This window comes from Lepidochelys kempii, chromosome 2, assembly GCF_965140265.1.
Source record: "Lepidochelys kempii isolate rLepKem1 chromosome 2, rLepKem1.hap2, whole genome shotgun sequence".
Lineage (NCBI taxonomy): Eukaryota > Metazoa > Chordata > Testudines > Cheloniidae > Lepidochelys > Lepidochelys kempii.
Genome location: NC_133257.1, coordinates 81,764,197 through 81,787,566, shown reverse-complemented (window position 1 = coordinate 81,787,566; position 23,370 = coordinate 81,764,197). Strand labels below are relative to the sequence as shown.

At 42.6% G+C, this 23,370-nt stretch overlaps 1 protein-coding gene across 2 annotated transcripts in view; it reads left to right on the top strand.

The window, feature by feature from the left end:
- Positions 1-17,808: 17,808 nt before the first annotated feature.
- LAMA3 (laminin subunit alpha 3) overlaps positions 17,809-23,370 on the top strand; it is a 190,227-nt gene continuing 184,665 nt past the window's right edge. Inside the window, exon 1 of one of the 2 annotated variants that reach the window (XM_073331377.1) lies at positions 17,809-18,197. In XM_073331377.1, coding sequence (XP_073187478.1) covers positions 17,889-18,197 — 309 coding nt within the window. In that variant the 5' untranslated portion in view covers positions 17,809-17,888. The remainder of the gene's footprint in view (positions 18,198-23,370) is intronic. The other variant, XM_073331378.1, reaches the window with a different exon arrangement.

The window sequence follows — 23,370 nt, the reverse complement described above, 5'->3', positions numbered from 1 at the left end:
GTTAGTGCACCATTTGCACTTGCAGTCACTCACATTTGCATGTGCCAAGGTGTATTAGTGTATGTAAATCCCTGTTTTCACAAGCTGGTCTGGTCATTTCTCATGAAAATGAATGAATGCATACATTTTGCATGTGGTCTTTTGGTGACCCTTTGAAAATTTGATCCAAAAGGTATTTTGGAACAGTCTCTCTCTTCTAGCGCATCAAGATACCCTACATACTCTTTAGGCAAATCCCTACTGTGTGGACAAGGCTTCTCCTCACACTGTACTTGAATCTAGACAGTTGCTCAGACTATAAGGTGTTTGAATCTCCAGGGATACGTTATCTGTTTGGCACAATTCATCTATAGTACAGCAAGATGCACACTCACAGCATAGTGCTTCATAATAGTAATTAATAAGATTAGTTCCTTACTTTTGTACAAATCAAAAGTATCTTTAAAATTAATAACTGAAAGAAATGCACTCCAATCCTCATCAAGCCCAGCTCTTTAGGATCTTGTATAGATGAACCTGAACACAAACATCCCTGAAATTAGGAGTGTTCAAATTTTGGGTAGACCCATTACGGTGATATAGAACAGTTATAATATTAATTTATGCATCTAGATCCAATCTTCCATGGGTTTATATGTTGCATGTGTGTGCAGCTGTATTAGGAAAATGTGTATGAATAAGCAAGTGTGTCTGTATAACTTTTAACAGTGTTCAGAGACAATGGTGATAGCTACGATATAAATGCCTACATGGATAGACAGATATGTATGTTTGGGTAGTGTATATCTGTAAGCATGTGTGTCATATTTAAAGGTTTTCAGACCTGGGATTGTTGGTATACCACATGCTACATCTATCACAAAGACAATATGAGTCTCACTTGAAAATATGTTTCTGCTCATAGAGTTATCTTCCTTCCTATACTGTCTTTTACGGAAGCACAGATTTATTTTTCCCCCTGGTCCTCCTCTGTACAGGGCAATGGTAATTTAGATAGAGCCCATGATGTTTTTTTACATACATTCTGTTCTTCTTTTAGGAACTTAAGAAAGAAAAAGTAGAGCTCTTAATATAGCTTTATTGGTTATATCGGTACTTGCATTGTCTTCTTTCCTGTCACATGTAAATGATAAAATGCATGTAATTATTTAGATAATCTAGAGTCTAAATGCTTCTGTGGAATATTGCAGAAACAAATTGATTTATCCAAAAGTATAAAAGAAAATTGATTTTAAAATTTAGAGTAATTTCCCTTGCAGCAGTTTCAGTTACTATCTTTTTAAAGCCTTTCTTCTTTAAATTAACAATATGATTTATCTTAAAATGCAAGACATAGGTTGATGGAGTATGCTGAGGTCAGAAATGTGGACTAGTGGTTTGTGCTGAGGATTAAGTTCTGTTTCCATCTGTGAAAATTAGTTTTCTTTTACTAATATTTGTGATAAATTATACATTTAGGCACTAATTTAATTTTGTAACAAAGGAGGCAACAATTTAGGATTTGTTTAATTTTATATCATGAAATCTGCATCCTAACACCGTACATCTAATTTTGTGGTGGCTAATGTTGGAACAATGGAATCTATCTAGCATGCTGTTAATCATTTAAAATGTATTGTTTGTACTGCATTGGCTAAATGAGTCAGTTACTTATACCAGACTGATTTCAGAGTAGCAGCTGTGTTAGTCTGTATCCGCAAAAAGAAAAGGAGGACTTGTGGCACCTTAGAGACTAACCCATTTATTTGAGCATAAGCTTTCGTGAGCTACAGCTCACTTCATCAGGTCCTGCAGGTTACATCATGTCTATAGTTGTGAAATAGTAACCTTTCAAACCATGTAACCAAAGATTAAACCAATTACAGTATGAGATCATAATTAATCTCTTTCTTTCTCTTTCCATAAAAGACAACAGATATAGATGTCCTGAGAGAATACATTTCTGGGATAATCTGTATTTTCATTACCCCATCAAAAGTAACTCTGATAATTCAGTCAATAAAACACAAAAATTTCCATTTGATTTATCAGTTACAAACCTTCCATTACAAGACTGTAACATAATCTGTCAGTGCTGGTATTTCTTTCTTCCTTAATCTTTATAAAAATACAGAACCACAGTATATGATTAAATGTACTATGTAAACAATTTGCTATTAGCTCTTGATTTTGGGATGTAGTTATTTAAAAATAGTAATAATAATAATTAATAATAAACAACAGTAATAATAAAAGTGTTTTTTAGAATCAAACCCTGAGATCTGAACTCAGGCACACTCTAATTGAAGTCAAATATTTCTCCACAAAGGGCCTAATCCCATAAACTCTGTTCACATGAAATGGAGGGCTGACAAAATTGGGCCCAAAAAAGGCAAAGTTTCAAACAGTGATAGCACAAGTTTCCCTTCACTACCCTAAAAATGTGTCTTAATCCTATTATGGAGAGATTACCTTTATGATCAGAAGGCAGACCAATCTCTCCCCATCCATTCAGTCCTTGATTCTTCTGTCAAGACTGCCAACAATAGGACAATCAGTGCCAAATCCGGTGGTAGTTTCTATGATGAGGTTATCTGGCCACTAGGAACTATACCGATCTCACTAACCCATTTCATGTATGCCATGTAACTGATGTCTGGTTATTTTTTGATGTGGGTTGGACATGAGCTAGTGATCTAGAAGGGAAAGACAAATTAGCTCTGTACCTGAGTAAATAATGCACAAAATAATTGCGATAAATCTTGATTTGAATTTCTGGATGAATTTGCCGCAACTGTTTTCTTTCCTCTTGTTTATTTGCTTTTTACAGATATTTGTGCAATTGAATTTTACTAGTGCAAGTGTTCATGGAAAGTGAATTTTGAGCTTGCACATTCAAATGTTCACAGAAAACTACATTCATTTTCCACAAGCACATACTCCAGAAATCTGAATATAGCATTTATGCTCATCTAGTTAGAGAACAGAAACCATGTCAGATTGACTTATGTGACCAATTGCAGCTGAGTAACACAGTTGAAATAGAAAGCCGAATTGAAATTCATTAAAACTTTTTTCAAATAAATTCAAATGCATTTGAAAAAAACCCTCACGATCTGTTTGCAGACCTTCTAGCAACAGAAAAAGAGGCCACATTCTTTGAATAAAGTATCTGTTGCAAGTTATTTGTTCAGCTCTAGTTGGAAGCATAATACACACAATGGCCCAATTGCATAATATAAGTGATTTTCTATTTTGTTCCATGTCATCAACCAGGACTGTGGTTCTGGCCTTGTATTTGCTTCATGCAGCTATCACTCTCTCTTGCTGAACTCTAGTAATAATAACTTGCACTTAGATAACGCCTTTCTTTCAAGAATCTCAAAGACAGTCATAAATATTAATTAAGCCACAAAACACTCTGTGAGGTATGTACAGTTATCCGCCTCTTGTAGACAGGAAAACTGAAAGACAGAAAGGCCTTACCCACACTAGCTTTTTCCCCTCATATTTGCAGCTCCACCAGTGGTAGTAATGGTGGGAGCATTCAGACAGACAAGCTGTCATTTTAGCCTCCTTTTCATCTAGACCTGGTCTGAGCAGAGTTAGACAACATGGTGGTTAAAGAGGCTGTGCTCTGAATGTATTAGTGCTTTCACAGATGTTGCCACTAGTGAAACTGCACCAGTGAGAGTACACAAGTGGCAAATCTGTAGAAAAAGGCTAGCACAGACTTAGCCACAGCAGTTAAGTGACTGGCCCAAAGTCACAAGATAAATCAATGGCGGAGCTGGGAACATGATCTGAAACTAACGTCCAGTCCCCAATTTTAAGCTTTAACCCACATTCCCTCCTTAGCTTTTGAGTAATTTTCATCCTTAGTATATATGTTCCTAAATGCCTCATTTTAGCATATATAAAGATACAGCTTGTTTAAAAATATTTGATCTGTCCCCTCCCAAGATTGGTATTTTTCCTTATGTATATTTTTACAGCTTTGGTACATTGTAGTTCAGGTTGTAACTGCATGCTTCTGCCAACTTTTCCCTTTCCTCTCGCCTTTGTTCTCTGTATAGGTAGATTTTATGACTCAGTCTGGAGTTAGTTATTTATCTGTCCTCAGTCAGCTCAGCCAAAGCAGCGAATTGAAGTTTGTGAGTCTTCACCAAGGAGCTTCCTGCTATTGTGTTCATAGGCTTCCCCATCAGGGTGAGCCTAACTAAGGCTTGTGAAAATGAATATTAAAATGGAAGCCATGGGGAACATAAGATTTGTGGTCTTGGGGCCAACAGGGCGGTTGAAAAGTAAAGGCACATTAAAATGAAGTTACACCATGATCATCTTTCTTACCTAGTGTGTGTGTATCTGTTGTGTGGATTATGTTGTGTGGATTGGGGTGCGGCCAATCTGCTTACATTGTGTGAGTCTGAGACCAATATATGACCTTATGTATTATATGTGCTGCAATAGCTAGGAATAATAGTATCTCAATTAGGGTCTACTGACTACTCTTTACACAATGTATGTCCTTAACTACTGCTCACAATAATGGAAATTATGCCTATTTTCTCTATGAAAGAAAGAATAGATTTCTTTTAAGACATTGCACCAAATTCTGGTACCTGTGCCAAGCCTGAGTATGCAGACTTGGCACAAGACATTCTGCAAGAGTGAGGGGGTTACACTCTTCTCTCAAGGCTGGATAGCAGCAATGAAACTGGTTTTGTAGCCATTACAGCAGGCATAAGGCTTCTGCCTTTCCACTCACTGTGGTGGATTTTGGATGGCAGAATTATGTAGCTTTGGCCATGCCTTGCTAGCCCCCAAAACCCGACTCCATGACAGCGCAGAAGCTTCTGCAGAGCATAGCTGCACAGCATGTGAGGCTCCATATACCCTGTATGGGCCCCCCAGCACTCGCTAGTAGAACTGAACTGGTAGATAAGCTTTGCCATACCACAAGAGTGGAAATGCTCAAAGCAAATGACTAGAAAACACATTGTTTTGAACATTCACAATAGAGAGGAAGAGGGAGCATGAGACTGGGAATGACAGAAAGGTGGATTCTCTGTAACGTGAAGTCTTTAAATCATGATCTGAGGACTTCAGTAACTCAGCCAGAGGTTAGGGGTCAATTACAGGAGTGGGTGGGCGAGGTTCTGTGGCCTGCGATGTGCAGGAGACCAGACTAGATGATCATGATGGTCCCGTCTGGCCTTACAGTCTGAGTCAGTGAGAACATGGATGAGTTTGACAGGAGACTGAATGTATGAGAGGGAGTGAATGCATGTCTGTGTGTACAGAATATGGTATATCTCGGTATAATAATGTATAAAGACATAGACGATGCGTGTAATCAAAAATGATTAATTTTGTCTCCAAACACCCCTCTTATGGCAAGATGGTGGTCTGAGGTCTACTACTCCACATTATGTTGAAACTTGTGTTGCAGATGACAAAACTTGACATTATGGCTACCGGCTAGTTCCTCACACAGCTTTGATCAATTTATCAATTTTTACACTATGCTAGTCAAGCAAGCAATCTACTTATTAAAAGAGTAGAACCTAGCCAAGTAACCACAGGGCCATAACTGAATGGAGATATGCCTCAAATTAAAAGTTATACAGATCATGTGTTTTTTGTCTATATCACAAGCAGAGCCAAGAAGCTAGCAGTATCATACCCCCTATGGAAAGGTCCTATAAAGTTTAATAGAGATGAAACCAAGAGGGTTTTTCAGAAAGTATGTTAAAAATCCATCTCATTTATAAATAACATTTTTTACAGCTTTTTAAACCATCCTATAGAATTTGAATGGCATGTTATATCCCTGTTATAGAAATCCATAGGTTGGTTTAAAAATTCTATAGCAAAGTTATCATTCTCCCTTAAATTTCCTGGGACTTTTCCATTAGGAATATTCTCTAAGCTCACCAGTTTGCCCATACCCAAAGAAGTGGATCTTAACATGATGCTTTAATGGAATCAGTTTGAATTTATGGGAAACACTCTGGGCCAGATCCTCAGCTGGTATAAATTGACTTAGCTTTATTGATGTCAATGGAGTCTTCACAATTTATACCAGTTGAGGATCTGGCCCCCATCTTCATTAAATCATTAGGTAGAAATATCTTCTTTAAAGCTAGGCAATTTGAGTATACAGTAAGACAGGAGCAAAGGATGAAGAAAAATAAAGGAATCTAGGTTTGTGAAAACAAAATAGCTGAAAATAACCAAAATGCTGATAAATTGCTGCTTTCTGGAAACAGAACCCAGAAATGGCAGAAAATACAGTGCCTAGAATAAAATAAAATAAAAAAAAACCATAGGAGAATCTTGCAGAGAATTAAGTGTGTAAACTCTGTTGAATTCATATGCCAGCTAATACTACCACTATTATGGATGTTTGTTTAAAAAAAAAAAAGGCTGTTTAGGAAGAAATGGTGTAGTGGGGTAATTCTCAGAATGCAGCGGCAAGGGGTACAAAAATAGCTCCTTTTCCTGACTTTTATGACAAAGAGAGAACATTGGCAGCAGCAGAATAAAAACAGGACATGAAATACAAGAGATTAAACATTTTATTTTTCCCAGATGTTTGGTTGGCAACTCGGGACAGGAGTCAACCATAATGAATATGCGCTTCCCAGATAAAGGAGCAGACTCTACGTGGCCATGATACTCAGAGAAGAGCCTTTCATGTTTTGGAACTTTAAATCAATTAAACAGCTCCCAGAAAAGGTATGGGAACAAATGGAAAGCCAAGAATAAGAGGGAAATTAATTAAAAAAAAACAAAACAAAACAAAAATACCTAGCAGAGTGTATAGAACTTTGACCAGTACGAAGATAGCATTTCTTTATGTACAGCAATACATGATTAAAATGTACACATGAGCCAGTATTTTCACACTAGCTATAAAACACTCCTCTTGGGTATAAAAGTACAAACAGAGACTTAGCTTCCAACCCTCTTCCCAGTGGGACCTTTGCCTCCAATTCAAAAGACAGCCTTGAAGGGCCTGATCCTGTTATCTAATTATTAATGTCTCCATATTTATATTCATATTAAAATGAAATGGGCCGAGCTCCAGTAAGGCCCCTAGCTCCTCCACAGAGGACAATCAAGCCTCATTTGTTTAGAGAGTCTTAGATTAGCTACAGTGTGGTATGATTAAAGATGAACACCAGCCGCAGAATCTGAACCCAGTCCCCATCATTACCAGCTAGACATATCTGGGGACTGATTTAGACACTCTCTCTGGCTGGGATAGTTTGGGGATACCAGAGAACTACTGCCTCTTGATGTAAAACATTATAGCCTTTATGGGTGAAATCCTGGCCCTATTGAAGTCAATGATATATGATCAGTCCTGCAAGGAACTGAGCCCTCTGGTCTGATCCACCAAAGCTCTTAACAGGGGCATGCACAGCAATTTAACTTTGACCCCTTTTTGGGGGGCATATTCTGTTCCGGCACCCTGCTCCGGCAAGAACTCACTCTACTCTTCCCCACCCCCCGGCTCCGGCAGGAGCTTGCTCTCTTCCCCGCAGCCCTGGGGCCAGGAGGAGCTTGCTCTCCCTGCCACCGCAGCCTCCGGGCTGGAGGAGTTCTATGCTCCCAACAATTATTAGGGGGTGGCGGTGTGCCCCTGCTTGCCCTACCTTGTGCACACCCCTGGGTCTTAAACATATGCATGGTCCCACTGACTTCAGTGGAACTACTCACATGCTTAAAGCTAAGCATGTTCTTAAGGCCCCAATTCAGCAAAGCATGTAAATGCCCGTTTAACTTTTAAGCAGGTGATTAAGTCCTTTCCTAGGGTTGCCAGCACTGTCTTGGAGTCTCCAGGAATTAAAGATTATGTCATGTGATGAAACCTCCAGGAATACATCCAACTAAAATTGGCAACCCTATATCAAAGCACTTAAGCACATCATAGGATTAAGCCCATTATTCTCCCCTTACTCCAGATAGAGATACAACTTTGAGCGCCTGATTCTGTTCTCATTTAACTTGTTTTTATATTCCATGTAACTAACTAATATTAAACACCCATGCATATTTATTTATATGCCAAGGGAAAGTGTGATTGATTAGAAAGATTAGAGATTAAATCACGAATTAATTTTTAAAAAATTATTCTTATGAGTAATGAGTGCCAGCATCTGCTTCTGGTATCACAGCTGAGATAGCGGATTGATTAATCAGAGGTAGGATGATTCAGCGTGAACTTTTCCTTTCTTTTACTTTCTCTTGCTTTCCCCTTTCCTGAATAAATGTAACTTTTCCAAATGAAATATAGATGGAAAATGCTAAATTATAAGGGCCAGATTCTGCCCTCTGATCTGCACTTTACATTTGGAATAATTTACTCAACAGAGTTAATAAATGACATTAAGGGAAGGTGGAGAACATCTGGTCCATGAGAAACTGAATGAAATTGAAAACAGGAACTGCCCAGACTAGCATAGTTGTTGTTCTGGTTCTTCTAGAAGTGGGCATTTCATGAGACACTTGCATTGATAAGAGGAGGAAGGATGGTCTAGTGGTTAGGACGCTAGCCTGGAATTTGAAGATCAGGGTCCCATTCCCTGCTCTGCTACAGACTTTGGCATGACCTTGGGCAAGTCACTTAGTCTCTCTGTGCCTCAACCTTTCATCTCTAAAATGGAGATGACAATACTTCCCTACCTCAAAGGGGTGTTGTGAGGAGAAATATTTTAAAGATGTTAATGGGGGCCATATAAGTACCTTAGATAGATAAGGATTTTCACAAGAAATTTCAAGATATCATGCACCTTAGTGTAAAACAGATCTTTTCATAGATTCATAGATATTTAGGTCAGAAGGAAGCATTATGATCATCTAGTCTGACCTCCTGCACAACGCAGGCCACAGAATTTCACCCACCACTCCTGCAAAAAACCTCACACCTATATCTGTGCTATTGAAGTCCTCAAATCGTAGTTTAAAGACTTCAAGGAGCAGAGAATCCTCCAGCAAGTGACCCGTGCCTCATGCTACAGAGGAAGGCGAGAGCAAAAAGTTCTTTACTTTATCTTTTCCCATCCTTGTAATGCATCTCTACATGCAAGTTTGCACCACATTACTAAAGGTGTGTTTTGAACAGATTTAGGTATGCTGGTGCAAGTCTGTGTGTAGATATTCTTATTTCAGCTTGAGTGGTTTATTTCAGTTTAACTTTATCTAGTAACAAACTGATGGAACACCCATTTTACTTAAACCAGCACAAGTCTATGTGTAGTTAAGGCTTGAATAACAACAGTTTATATCCATCCAAGTGTCTGATGGATATAAGTGCACCTAGGTGTGTTACAGACTTACAAATGATTTATTCATCTGATGAAATTCCAGGACACAATTAAGGTTTGATTCTTTCAGGTCATGTATTAAAATTCTAGTCTACCTAAGTGTTCAAGGTTGATTTGAACTCAGTGGATGCTGAGGGTTTTCAGCACTTTGCAGGAAGTATTTAGTACCTTTCAGGATTGAATTTTTGGTAAGACACAGTATAAATATGTGACTTGACCTGGACACACACACTGCAATAAGATCATTATTGATCATAAATGGTTAGAAACACATATTCATCTCAACTGAAAGACTCTAGTTCCTTGCTCATGCATTGGTTCATTATTGTCCCAGAAGAAAGAGCACCACCTACAACATTTAGAGAGGCAATGCAGTACATTTGCTAGGACAATAGTCTAGGAGTCAGGAATTCTGTTCCTAGCTCTTTCACTGCTATGAGACTTACGATAACTGGCTTAACTTCTCTATGGCTCAGTTTCCTCACCTGTTAAAACTGGGGTAAAGTGCTTTATAGATGAAAAATATTATATAAGAACTAAGTATGAAATTACTCATGAGCACCACCTCTTGATGAACTCTGATTTTCACTTGAGGTTCCTATCTATGCTCTAAACATGCCAAACCCATCTTATGAGATGACAGCACAAGATGACATAGTTTCTTTACCCTAAAATAAATATTTGTATAATTTACCTTGCACTGGACACAAAATTAAACTCTAAAAATACACCAATATAATTACTTTGAAACCAACATTTTTCAGTTTCTTACATTTTTCTTACATTTGTTTAATATATTTAAAATATAAAATAATGTCATCGTTAAGGATTATCTATACACAAACCAAATATCGACAATAAATGAATAAGAACCAAGGAACAAATTCTGATGTGTGTGTACAAGGCACAAAATTGCTTAAACTTATTCAACAAAGTGTTTGATGGATATAAGTGCACCTAGGTGTGTTACAGACTTAATCCTGGTGGCAAGGAAGAGTCAAGGGATGCCAGCTCCTAGTGGCTTTGAGGAGAGGTGGAGAAGGAAAAGGAAGGGTAGTGTGATTGGGATGGAGAGAAGAGGGTGTTTTTTGCTCAGAGGTGCACTCTCATGCATGCTGACTCCCTGAGATGGGGGACCATCTCCCGAAACCACATCCTGTAGTGGTCAGAGCACTGGCTAGCAATAGCAACCAGTGGCCTAAATCCAGGATTAGCAGTGGCACTTAGTGGTTCAAATGCAGGGGTTGGCAGTAGGGGAATCCAGGCCCTCCTGCTCCACCAGGTTTCAACCGAAGGCCCTGGGCAGGCAGTTCAGGTGTGCAACCTGGACAAGACTACCATCCAGCCTACTCCCTGGGTCACTTTCTACCACATCCCTGCCTCTCCAGAGGCACAGTGTAGGCCTGGCTATCAGCCCACAAGACATGCCCCTAGAAAGGGGTCAGGAGGTTCCCTCCTCAACCCATAAGCTGATGTTCCGCTGTCTCTTCTGCAGTGGCTTACAGTTCTGAGTTGAGATTGCTTCAAGGCAGCATGGGACTTCTACTGTATTTCTTCAGGAGCTACCAGTGCATGTTTGCTCCCTTGGTCATCTTAAAGAAGATAACAGGGAATCACATATTTCTTCAGCGTCTGTTTGCAACAATTTCAGATTCTGACATGAAAGAGCCTTTTGTCTTTAAAATCAACAAACCTGTCACTGGAATCACATTTGTAGGACTCTGCAAGTTACCCTAAAAGTTAAAAAGTAAATGAATTCCTCCAAAATTTTTGTGCAGAAGATCACAGTAAGCAAACACACTTCTCAGTTAAAGGGAGAAACTATTTCCTTGCACGCCAGACGATGCACAGGGACAACATCTTACAAAAAACTGATAGACAAAGCACCCAGCCCACAGTATCAAAAAGAGTTTGCCATGACTATGTAATTCTTTTAATCAGGTGTTTCTTTATGGTCTTGTCACTTGACATCCTTCTCAATAACTTTGTGGTGGGGTTCCATGGAAGCCCCGAGCACCTACTTTTCACCAAGTACAAGCTCAGTCCAGATTTTATTAAATTCAGTTTTAAATTTGTATTTACTTCTTGGCTCCACGCTTTCTACCACCACCTCCAAACTCAGGATGTGAACTGATGCAAGGCAACTCCAGTAGGATGGTGTTGGTAGGTGGTGGCTATGCATGTTAAGGCCACCAAGGTCAGATACCTTTAGATTTCTATTTGTATTAGTGGGTACAACCCAAGCCTCTTAACAGCCGCACCAAATGAGTTGAAAAGACCACTTGATGCTCTTTATGATAACATAATATCTCTCCTCTGAGAGAATTTGGTGGTAGTGTGTCCTTTGATGGAGCATTTGGACCAAGAAATGTCAATAATACTTGATATTCCTATGGCTTTTGTGATCCAGACCTCTAATACTGTTGGACTACATGTAGTCTCATTGGAGCTGGTACATGATGAAGAAATGACACAAAATACCTCCTCTTTCTTTAGGGTCTAAGAAACCTGTAATTTGCTCTAGAACACTGATACAAAGACTGAGGCTTGAGAGCCGCAAGTGGCTCTTCAATGTCTCCTGCGGCTCTTTGCAGCACACGATATTAAAAAAAACGGTGATTTAATTACCAACGCATCTAAGCTATTAACCAATCAGGATGCTTTTACTATGTTATTGACCAACTGTAGAATATTTGGTCAGTCATTTTGCTGTGAGAATTATATGTATATAGTAAATAAAACAATGAATTTACATTACTGTGGCTCTTTTGAGTAATGCTGATCACTAATTTGGCTCCTCTATCACTGCAGTCTGAGTATCACTCCTCTAGAAATTGTCATTATCAGTGGATAGAAGAAAATCAGATTTTGTTGTATTTAAAGCCATGACATCCTACATTAATGAATGATAACTTTTTCTGTTCTAAAGATGAAAGTGCTCTCCCACAGATGGGTATTGGACATCATTAGTGCTAACAGGTACAATGGCACAAGACCAAGGCACACTTGGGTGGCGCTGTTCATATGCAGCCAAAATCATTGGCAGTTGGCTGATGCTTTGTACTGAGGATATCCCTTGCAAGTACTGCGTGGCATGTAGCAAAGCCCTCATAAAGTTTTGAAGTACTTAACTCCTCTTGAATCACTGTTAAAGTATTCTAAGGTTATGTCTACACTAGAGAGACTCCCCTGTCAACGTAATTAATCTGCCCCCAACTAGCTGCATTCTCCCACACACATAGTGCTGTGCACACGACCACTTATGCTGGCATAATTTATGTCACTCGGGGTGGAATATACACATCCCTGAGTGACATAAATTTTGCCGACATAAGTGGTAGTATAGACACAGCCTGAGTATGTACACATCACGGATTAAGCACAGGGTTGTGCTAAATTCCTCCAAATGTTATGTAAAATGAGCACTGTTTGTGTGAGAAAGAGAATGAAATTAAATTGGAATTAAATACAGCATGGTAATTTGACTAATGTGGTGGAGCCTTTTTAGAATGATGTTTTTTAGCTCCCTTGAAAAACTTCATTGTTACTCAAACCAAGCCCCAACCATGCTCAAAACAAGATCAGAAAAGCAGGGGAATAATGCCTGCTGGATGAGGTATGAGCGGGAACAACCTGCAAAGAGCCTGTGTAGGGAGCCTTTGCACCCTTGTGTGCTGCAGAGTGGTGCTCTGTGATGGCAGAATCTGCAGAGCCCTCAGGCATTGGAGAAGACAAGAGGACTGGTGTGCTAGGTGGTCCCTGTAATTGTGGATGATAAAAGGAAGCCAGTCTGGGGGAGATCATGCATGGGACTGGTGTATGTCTATGAGACAATTTCTATTAAGATATGGTCTGAACTATGAATAAGCTTGAACCTTCATGTTTTGTGGTATACATTTAATAAATAGATTTTTGATACCCTTACTCATGGAGTAGACCTTCCTCTACAAGTGTCCCCACTATTTTCAGCGGCACTGCTCATCCCGGAGGAAGGTGCTATTCAGTGTGCCTGGAGTTCTCAGAACCTGGTCCATAAAAATAAAAATATTAAGTTACATATCAGAAAGACTTTGACAAGGTCCCTCACCAAAGGCTTAAGCAAAGCAATCGTGGGATAAGAGGGAAGGCCCTCTCATGGATCAATAACTGGTTAAAAGATTGGAAACAAAGGGTAGGAATAAACTGTCAGTTTTCACAATAGAAAAGAGGTAAATAGTGGGCTCCCCCAAAGATCTATACTGGGACCTCTGCTGTTCAACATATTCATAAGGGAAAGAACAAGTCAAAAATTACTTAGACAAGTTAGATGTCTTCAAATCACCAGGGCCTGATGAAATGCATTCTAGAATACTCAAGGAGCTGACTGAGGAGATATCTGAGCCATTAGCAATTATCTCTGAAAAATCATGGAAGACGGGAGACATTCCAGAAGACGGGAAAAGGGCAAATATAGTGCCCATCTATAAAAAGGGAAATAAGGACAACTCGGGGAATTATAGACCCGTCAGCTTAACTTCTCTACAGGGAAAGTTAATGGAGCAAATAATTAAGCAATCAATTTGCAAACACCTAGAAGATAATAAGGTGATAACAGTCAGCATGGATTTGTCAAGAACAAATCGTGTCAAACCAACCCAATAGCTTTCTTTGACAGGGTAACAAGCCTTGTAGATAGGGGGGAAGAGGTAGATGTGACTTGACTTTGGTAAGGCTTTTGATACTGTCTCGCATGACCTTCTCATAAACAAAATAGGGAACTACAACCTAGATGGAACTACTATAAGGTGGGTGCATAACTGGTTGGAAAATTGTTCCCAGAGAGTAGTTATCAGTGGTTCACAGTCATGCTGGAAGGGCATAACGGGTGGTGTCCCGCAGGGATCAGTTCTGGGTCTGGTCCTGTTCAATATCTTCATCAATGATTTAGATAATGGCATAGAGAGTACATTGTAAAGTTTGCAGACGATACCAAGCTGGGTGGGGTTGCAAGTGCTTTGGAGGGGTTGCAAGTGCTTTTGAGGATAGGATTAAAATTCAAAATGATCTGGACAAACTGGAGAAATGGCCTGAAATAAATAGGATGACATTCAATAAGGACAAATGCAAAGTACTCCACTTAGGAAGGAACAATCAGTTGCACACATACAAAATGGGAAATGACTACCTAGGAAGGAGTACTGTGGAAAGGGATCTGGGGGTCATAGTGGATCACAAGCTAAATATGAGTCAACAGTGTAACACTGTTGCAAAAAAAGCAAACATAATTCTGGGATGTACTAGCAGGAGTATTGTAAGCGAGACACAAGAAGTAATTCTTCTGCTCTACTCCGAGCAGATTAGGCCTCAACTGGAGTATTGTGTCCAGTTCTGGGCGCCACATTTCAGGAAAGATGTGGACAAATTGGAGAAAGTCCATAGAAGAGCAACAAAAATGATTAAAGGTCTAGAAAACATGACCTATGAGGGAAGATTGAAAAAATTGGGTTTGTTTAGTCTGGAGAAGAGAAGACTGAGAGCAGACATGATAACAGTTTTCAAGTGCATAAAAGGTTGTTACAAGGAGGAGGGAGACAATTTGTTCTTAACCTCTGAGGACAGGACAAGAAGCAATGGGCTTAAATTGCAGCGAGGGCAGTTTAGGTTGCACATTAGGAAAAGCTTCCTAACTGTCAGAGTGGTTAAGCACTGGAATAAATTGCCTAGGGAGGTTGTGGAATCTCCATCATTGGGGGTTTTAAGAGCAGGTTGGACAAACACCTGTCAGGGATGGTCTAGGTAATACTTAGTCCTGCCTTGAGTGCAGGGGACTGGATTAGATATCCTCTCGAGGTCCCTTCCAGTTCTATGATTCTATGATAAATGATCTAGAAAAGGGGGTAAACAGTGAGGTGGCAAAGTTTGCAAACAATACTAAATTATTCAAGATAGTTAAGTCCAACGCTGACTGCAAAGAGTTAAAGGGATATCACAAAACAGGTGACTGGGCAACAAAATGTCAGATGAAATTCAATGTTGATATGTGTAAAGTACTACACATTGGAAAACATAGTCCCAACTATACATACAAAATGATGGGTTCTAAATTAGCTGCTACCACTCAAGCAAGAGATCTTGGAGTCACTGTGGATAGTTCTCTGAAAACATTGCTTCAATGTGCAGCAACAGTAAAAAAACTAATGTTAGGAACCATTAGGCAAAGGATAGGTAAGAAGACAGAAAAATATCATGATGCCACTATATAAATCCCTGGTACATCCACACCTCGAATGCTGGATGCACTTCTTGTCACCCCTTATCAAAAAAAATATATTAGCATTGGAAAAGGGAAGGGGAACAAAAATGATTCAATGTATGGAACAGCTTGCATATGAGGAGAGAATAAAAAGACGGGGCTGTCCAGGTGAGAAAAGAGATGACTAAGGGGGAACATGACAGCAGTATATAAAATCATGAATGGTATGGGGAAATATTATTTACCCTGTCACATAACATAAACCAGGGGTTACCCAATAAAATTAATAGGCAACAGGTTTAAAACAAACACAAGGAAGTACTTCTTCACACAATGCATAGGTCAACTGGTAGAACTCATTTCCACAAGATGTTGTGAAGGTCAAAAGTATAACTGGGTTTAAAAAAGAATTAGATAAGTTCATGGAAGATAGGTCCATCAATGGCTATTAACCAAGATGGTCAGGGATGCAGCCCCATGCTTTGGGTTTCCCTAAACCACTGACTGCCAGAAGCTGGGACTGGAAGACCAGGGACAGATCACTTGATAATTGCCCTGTTCTGTTCACTTCCTTTGAAGCATCTGGCATTAGCAACTGTTGGAAGACAGGATGCTGGGCTAGACGGACTATTGTTCTGACCCACTATGGCCATTCTTATTTTCTTTATAAAGAATAAAAGGAATAGAAACCTGGATCTGAATGTTGTGACTCAGGCCCATCTAGGGTGACCAGACAGCACGTGTGAAAAATTGGGAAAGAGGGTGGCGGGGGGTAATAGGCGCCTATATAAGCCAAAGCCCCAAATATCAGGACTGTCCCTATAAAATCGGGACATCTGGTCACTCTAGGCCCATCTCTGCACTGGGCTGAACAAGAATGGTGACGCCAAACACCCATGAACTTTGCAGAAGTTTAGATTTGGATCCAGATCTGGGTGTGAGTTTTGTGACTTGGGACTATATAATGCAGTAGTTTTCAAACTGCAGGTTGCGATCCAGTACTGGGTTGTGGAATGTAAGGCACTGGGTCACAGCAGCTCTGGTCAGCACCACTGACCTGGCCATTAAAAGTCCCATCGGCAGTGCTGCCCAGCTAAGGCAGGCTAGTCCTTACCTGTTCTGACACCGCACTGCGCTCCGGAAGCGGCCAACAGCATGTCCACCTCCTAGGCGGGAGTGGGGGGGCCATGGGGTCCCACACGCTGCCCCCACCGCGAGCACTGGCTCCGCACTCCCATTGGCCGGTTCCCAGCCAATGGGGGCTGGGGCGTGAGGCCTGTGGGTGAGAGCCGCGCACCTCTGCCTAGGAGCTGGACCTGCTGCTGGCCGCTTCTGGGGTGCAGCGCAGCCCATGGTGCCAGGACAGGCAGGAAGCCAGCCTTAGCACTCCCTCTGCGCCACTGACTGGGAGCTGCCTGAGGTAAGCCCATGCCTCAATCCCCTGTCCCAGCCCGGAGCCCCTTCCTGCACCCTAAACCCCTCATCCCCGGCCCCACCCCGGAGCCTGCACTCCCAGCCCAGAGCCCTGACCCCCTCCCACACCCCAACCCTCTGCTCCAGCCCTGAGCCCCCCCCAAACCCAGAGCTCCCTCCTGCACCCCAAACCCCTCATCCCTGGCCCCACCCCAGAGCCTGCACCCCCAGCCCAGAGTCCTGACCCCCTCTCACACCCCAACCCTCTGCTCCAGTCCAGAGCCCCCCAAACCCAGAGCTCCCTCCTGCACCCCAAATCCCTCATCTCCGGCCCCACCCCAGAGCCTGCACCCCCAGCCCAGAGCCCTGACCCCCTACCGCACTCTAACCCCCTGCCCCAGCCCTGAGCCCTCTCCCACACCCTGCAGCCCTCATCCTCGCACCCCAACCCTTTGCTCCAGCCCTGAGCCCCTCCCACACCCCGAACCCCTCATCCCCAGCTCCCTTGGGTCGCGGGCATCAACAATTGTCTTCAACTGGGTCGCCAGAAAAAAAGTTTGAAAAGCAGGCCTCTAATGGACCCAGCCAGAACCCCCCTCCCCAACGCTCTGTGGATTGGGAGCCAGATTCCCAGACACCATCTGTTGGTCCGGCAGAAGAGGGCTGCCAGCCTCCCCTCCCCTCCCCTCCCCGCCCCCCAATTTCGTAGTCCTCAGGACCCAAATATTTCCTGCATGCCTCAGGCCTCATTCCCCGCCAGGAGCCCTCCTGCGCGTCTCGCTCTGTGCGCCAGAGGGGGGTGTTCTCTCCCCTGCTCCTCGGGGCGGGCCGCGCACAGCGGAGGCGCAGGCAGAGCGCAGGGAGCCTCTCACCTCCGGCTGCCCCCCATCAGCGCCAGGGACAACCGCGGGCGGGGGACCCGGCTGAGCATGGCAGCGGCGGCGCTGCAGGGCAGCCGCGCAGCTCCCTCACCGCTGGCGCCGGGCGCCGGGCTCTTCCTCGTGGTCTTCCCCCTCTTCCTCACCCTGCGCCCCGGGGCCGCCCAGGTGGGGCCGCCCGACTCCGGGGCGCTCGGGCTCAGCCTCCATCCGCCCTATTTCAACCTGGCCGAGACAGCCAGCATCCGGGCGACGGCCACCTGCGGGGAGGAGGAGAGCGGCGGCGGGAGGCCCCGGCCGGAGCTGTACTGCAAGCTGGTGGGCGGACCGGCCGCCTCCCCAGCGGGGCACACCATCCAGGTACCTCCCCTGGCTGCGGCGGGGATCCCCGGCCGGAGCGCTGGACACACTGGGGGGGCGGGTTAGCGGCCTCCGGGGCATGGCACACGGGCTGCCCGCCCTGGAGAAGCAGGACAGGTGCGCGCCGGAGCTCCCTGCCTTTCATTCCCCGGCCGGTGGCCCGCGCGGCGCCACCCCGGAGAGATTTTGCGAGGGGAGGGGAGCGCAGCGGTTGGGGGTTGAGCTCAAGAAGGGCCAGGTTAGCTTAGGCTTAAAAGCCTAGGTGGGCCCGGCTGGCAAAGTGCCCACCGGAATCTCAGCTCCCCCAGAGTCTAAGGGTGTTTGGGTGTGGTGGGGTGCGGGCCCTTCTTTAGGGAATAGGCAAGAGGTGACACTTGAACTCAGGACTGCACCTCGCCTGCACGGCCCCTGCCCACAGGGAGCGCTTTGTAGTCTCCTCAAAGCTTGCAGTATAATATTGTTTGACCTCTAGTTAAAGACTAACACCCGGTAAGCAACTGATGGTGGCGGTTACTTTCAGCCATGTTTCCCTGAATATTTTAAAGTGGCTCAGGTTGTATTGTGGGGCAGGAAGACAAGCCAGGACCCAGTGATCACATTACTGTTTGTAGGAAAAAATATAGGGAGCTGGAGAAGAGGGGCATATGTATGCTCCTGTATCTTTGGGTGTTTTCCCTCAGCCCTCCCCACACCCTTGCTTTGGTGTTTGAAGAGTTGACAGATGTAACCTCTGGAACCTAGTTTCCTCTGTGCTCAGGGAAGGAGCCCAGCTGCCCAATCTCACTTACTCAGTTTTTCTGAATAGAGTTTGGAAAGCAATCTCCCCTCACTCCACCAGCCTGGAAAGCTGCTTGGTGCAAGAGTTAGTGGTGCAGGATCACCTTGCTGTCCCAATCCCTCCCAAGCACTGAAGGGTTGGGCAGAGTAGATCAGATGCCTTACGGCTTTCATGCTTGTTCCCATCCCCAATTCTTCAGTGCTGGCAGAGGTGTGTAATAATAACTGCTGCATCGGGGAAGGGCCCTCTAGGCTATGGAGGGGGAAGTGCCTTTTAATGTTGTATTAAGAAGACCCAGTGTTTGTCCTGGTTTTCACAAGTACTGAATCCTGAGCCTCATAATGTACCCCTTGAGCTGCTTGTGGGATGATGCCAGAGATTCCTGTGGGAGTCGGGGTGGTGGTGGTGGGGGGAGTGGGGTTTCCTCTCTGAGAAGAGAGTGTGAAGGGTGGTGTGGTATGAAAGGATGATGATAAAGCTGCAGATGCTGATCTGACCTATCTGGTCAAGAGAACTCTGTGCACTTATGACAGCCACAAAGAGAAAAAAAGAAAGCAAAATTCCCAGGGGTGGGTTGATAGAAATACACTTTCCCCAGGTGGTTTGGAAGAAACTTGTGTGAACTTGTCTGTCAGGAGGGTGAGGAAAAAGGAACATTAACCACTGATCCAATGCAATGGACATGCAGTATCAGCTCTGACAATACATTACTACAGGGGAGATGTTGGAGATAGTTTGACAAACATTCTCTAGGACTTTCAAAGGAATTTGTTTTGGGGTGGGAGTGAGGGAGAGAGTTAGAAGAGGGTCAAAATAGGATTTAAAATAGGTTGTTACAGAATTATGGGGTCAAACTTGTGACTACAATTGATAGAAGAACTAGGCAAGTCATTTTTACAGGAACTTGAAGAGGGGGTTATGTTGTGTCAGTTTTATTTCAAGAATCATTCCTGTTTGGAGGGAGTTTCTCTCCATAGTTTTTTTTCAGAGGAAAGATCAAGAGGAGTGTGCTATCCTCAACACATGTAAATAGTGCCTTTCTTCCATATCACACTATAATCTATTTTTAATTGACTTTATATTTCTATAATGCCTTCCATCAGAAAATCTTAAAGTGCTTTACCAATACTAACAAACTGCACAACTTTCTGTTTTACAGATGGGAAAACTGGGATGTAGATTAAGTGACTAGACCAAGGTCACAAAGGAAGTTTGTGACAGGCAGGAATACCTTCGCTCTTAGTTCTGTGCTTTAATCATAAGGCTATCCCTTCTCCCTTACATATTCAGCTGAACCTTGATGTTTGATACTTGTTTAAAACAGACACCACATAATTTGAATAGACAATGCAGCAATCTCTCCCTATTTCTCAGCAGTGCTTTAATAGCAGAATAGTATAGTGTGATCTCATACTACTAACATTATATGAAGTATTAGAAGTCATTAAATATAAACTACAAATACAATCAAATCAGTAAACAAAGTTAATTCTGTGATGCAGTATCCTTGCTTTCTTGTCTTTTGTCTTTTTATATACTAATACCACTTGTAAGTGTGAATTAATGAGGTTTTACTGTATGTAGGGAGAGGATAGAAAGAAGGAGAATTCCCTTTGTTAAATATTTACCTTACAGATCCTGGGTTAGAGGCCAGTTGTGGTTTGTGCCTAATCCAAATTCCTGAAAAAATTACTGATAGCTCAGCCCTGGCTCAAGGAAACATGTTTTGCTTCTTACAGTATTTGTATAAACGTGGATACAGCAGAGTCTCTCTCCAGTTTCAACAAAGCCCCATTGAAATACATAACATGAATACTTCTGTAGTTTACCAGCAGTTGTTGTGATTCAAGAGGGGTTGGAAATTCTTCCAGAAGGCCAGGGAAATTCAGCCATAGAAAATATGATAAGAGCACAATGTACATATTATCAAACTGCTCCACCTTAAATAAGGGAAGAGAATCTCTCTTTTCGGTTAGACTTGCAAAAATGAACAAAAGTGCATTAAATTCCTATGAAATCTTAGCTCATAAGATTTAAACAAACACACACACATTACATGCAGTACTATGTCTTTAAAAATTCAGAGAGAGAATAGCCACAATAACAAAGAAATTCCAGGTTAAGGTGATACTGTGCACTTAACTCCCTCTGTTATGCCTTACTATTGAGGTATGTACAGGGCTGGATTGTGGCTGGCCCTGCACAGGTTTGTAAGTGCAAGGGGAGAGGGTCCAAGGAGCTTCTCCCACTCATGCCCAGTTCATGGGGTAACCACAAAGTGGATGGGGAGAGGAGTCACTGCTCTATGCTAGTGCCATCACTAGCCTCCCCAAAGAGGATGAGGAGGAGCAGAATGGTCCCACCTTTGCACTCTGGTGCTAACCTGGCATCCTTAATGTACACTTTCGCTGCATGGCATAGTGTTTACTGGAGTTTGCGCTCCCAGGGAGCTCCAGAAAGAATTCAGTGAGAGTCATCCACCATTCCTTCTGGGGTTTCCACTGCAGTGAGGCCCCTCCACACAACTCATCTACCTGGCATGGGCTGAGCCTGTAAGGCACTCTCCAACCCACAGTATAGCATACAGTCTATTTCCCTTAATCAGCATATTGGTAAATTGGCCATTCGCTAAATTAGGATGAGTTTCAGTGAACAGATTCAGTGCAGTGCTGTGCATTTCAGTGATTCAAAATGATGGATAGATGGCATGTCTGGGATTGGCTGGTAGTAGTAGTGCGCAGATGTGAATTAGCATTTGGTAGCGTACCTGGCCTGCTGCGGGGCACGTAACTGTCAGATATTATTGTGTAACCAAGTCCTGCAACGTGGTTCTTTTCTGTTGTGTAGATAGGACCTTTATCTTCATTGGGTGTAAATTGTGCACATTGGCATACTTCCATAGATTGCTTGTTGCAGTTTCAGTTTTCAAACTGAGATCACCATTCTTCACACTTGGGAGAACTGCAGGAGATGAGGATAATTAAATCACTAGCAAATGCACACCTGCCCTGGTGATGAATTCAAGCCAAAATCAAACAATGTCTTGAGGCTCAGTCTCTTGAAATCGAGACACGTGCAATCTACCAGATATGCTTCAGTGTGGAATGCCTGTAGATATTGTCAGTGGGAAGCAAGGGAGAATGGTTTGTCCAACAATTTATTTTCCTTCATTTCTTACTCGCTGTTTTGTTGGCAGGTCTTGTGGAATGTACTTTACATAACTGAAACTCCAGCTGTTGCAGGATCATTCTTTGAATTATGTATTGGGAAAATTATTAAATCTTGAGTTCAGATCTTCAAATGCTGCAGTTTCTTTAAAATAACCCATCTCCCAACACATGCATTTTATAGTCCTAATTCAGTTTTCAGTTCACTCTCATCTTTACTTTAAGGCTATCACCAGAGTGTAGTTTAAAACTCTGAAAATACACTAGGAAGAACTGTGTTAAAACAAGGCTGTTGCTGCATAGTTCTAGCATGACCAGTGTGGACATGGATTTCTTTTAAAGACTTATGCTTCAATATTGTTATAAAACCATGCTCTGGTCACTATTACACATTGTTCTTTCTGGTTGTGATAGAAAATGGTATCACTGACCCTTAGTGCAGTATGACAAGTTGTGTCTACATTAGCAAACCTCACTAATGCACAGCCTGAGCTTACAGTAGCACCCTGGTTTACCTTGGTCCTCTGTACATAAGTAAAACCAAACCAAGTTCTAGCATGATTGGAGGAGCATCATGTTATTGCATAATCCCTGGATAGTTCATCAGCCTATGTACATGGGGATTTGTCCATGCCTTTTTTCTAAATGATCCTTGACATTCTCAAGAGTTAATCCCTGACCCAGGCTGACAAGCACAGTATTGACGGACACAAACTCAGATTCATCATTTCTTGTGAAGTCTATAGCGTTGTATGCTATACTTGTTCAGGAATTGTCAGAAAGGGGGGCAGCTGCACCTGCACTGATGTTGACAATGGTTTAAATGCTAGTGTAGACAGGACCAAATCATTTTCAACACTACATTAAGTCTTGGATGAAGTCTTCTTGAAATAGTGACAAACTTAGCCTTGTATCACAAGCGCTAACCAGTTGTTGACACTGTGGTGCTGCACCCTTTGCTGATGGCAGATACAGCATGTTCTGGTATAGACAAGGCTCACGGGCTGCCTTTATTATAATTTCTACATATACAGTGACCCCATACATGTTCACAACCCTTAGATACCACAATAGGTGTCTTAGGTTGTGTCTACACTAGACTTCTTTGGGAAATCTCCAGCCATTGTACCAGCACCAGGGCAGCTTCATCTGTGGTAGCAAAGGTGGGGGCAGAAGAGTAGACATGATGACAGTGCTGTCCACTGTGTCAATTATCCCTGAATAGAGT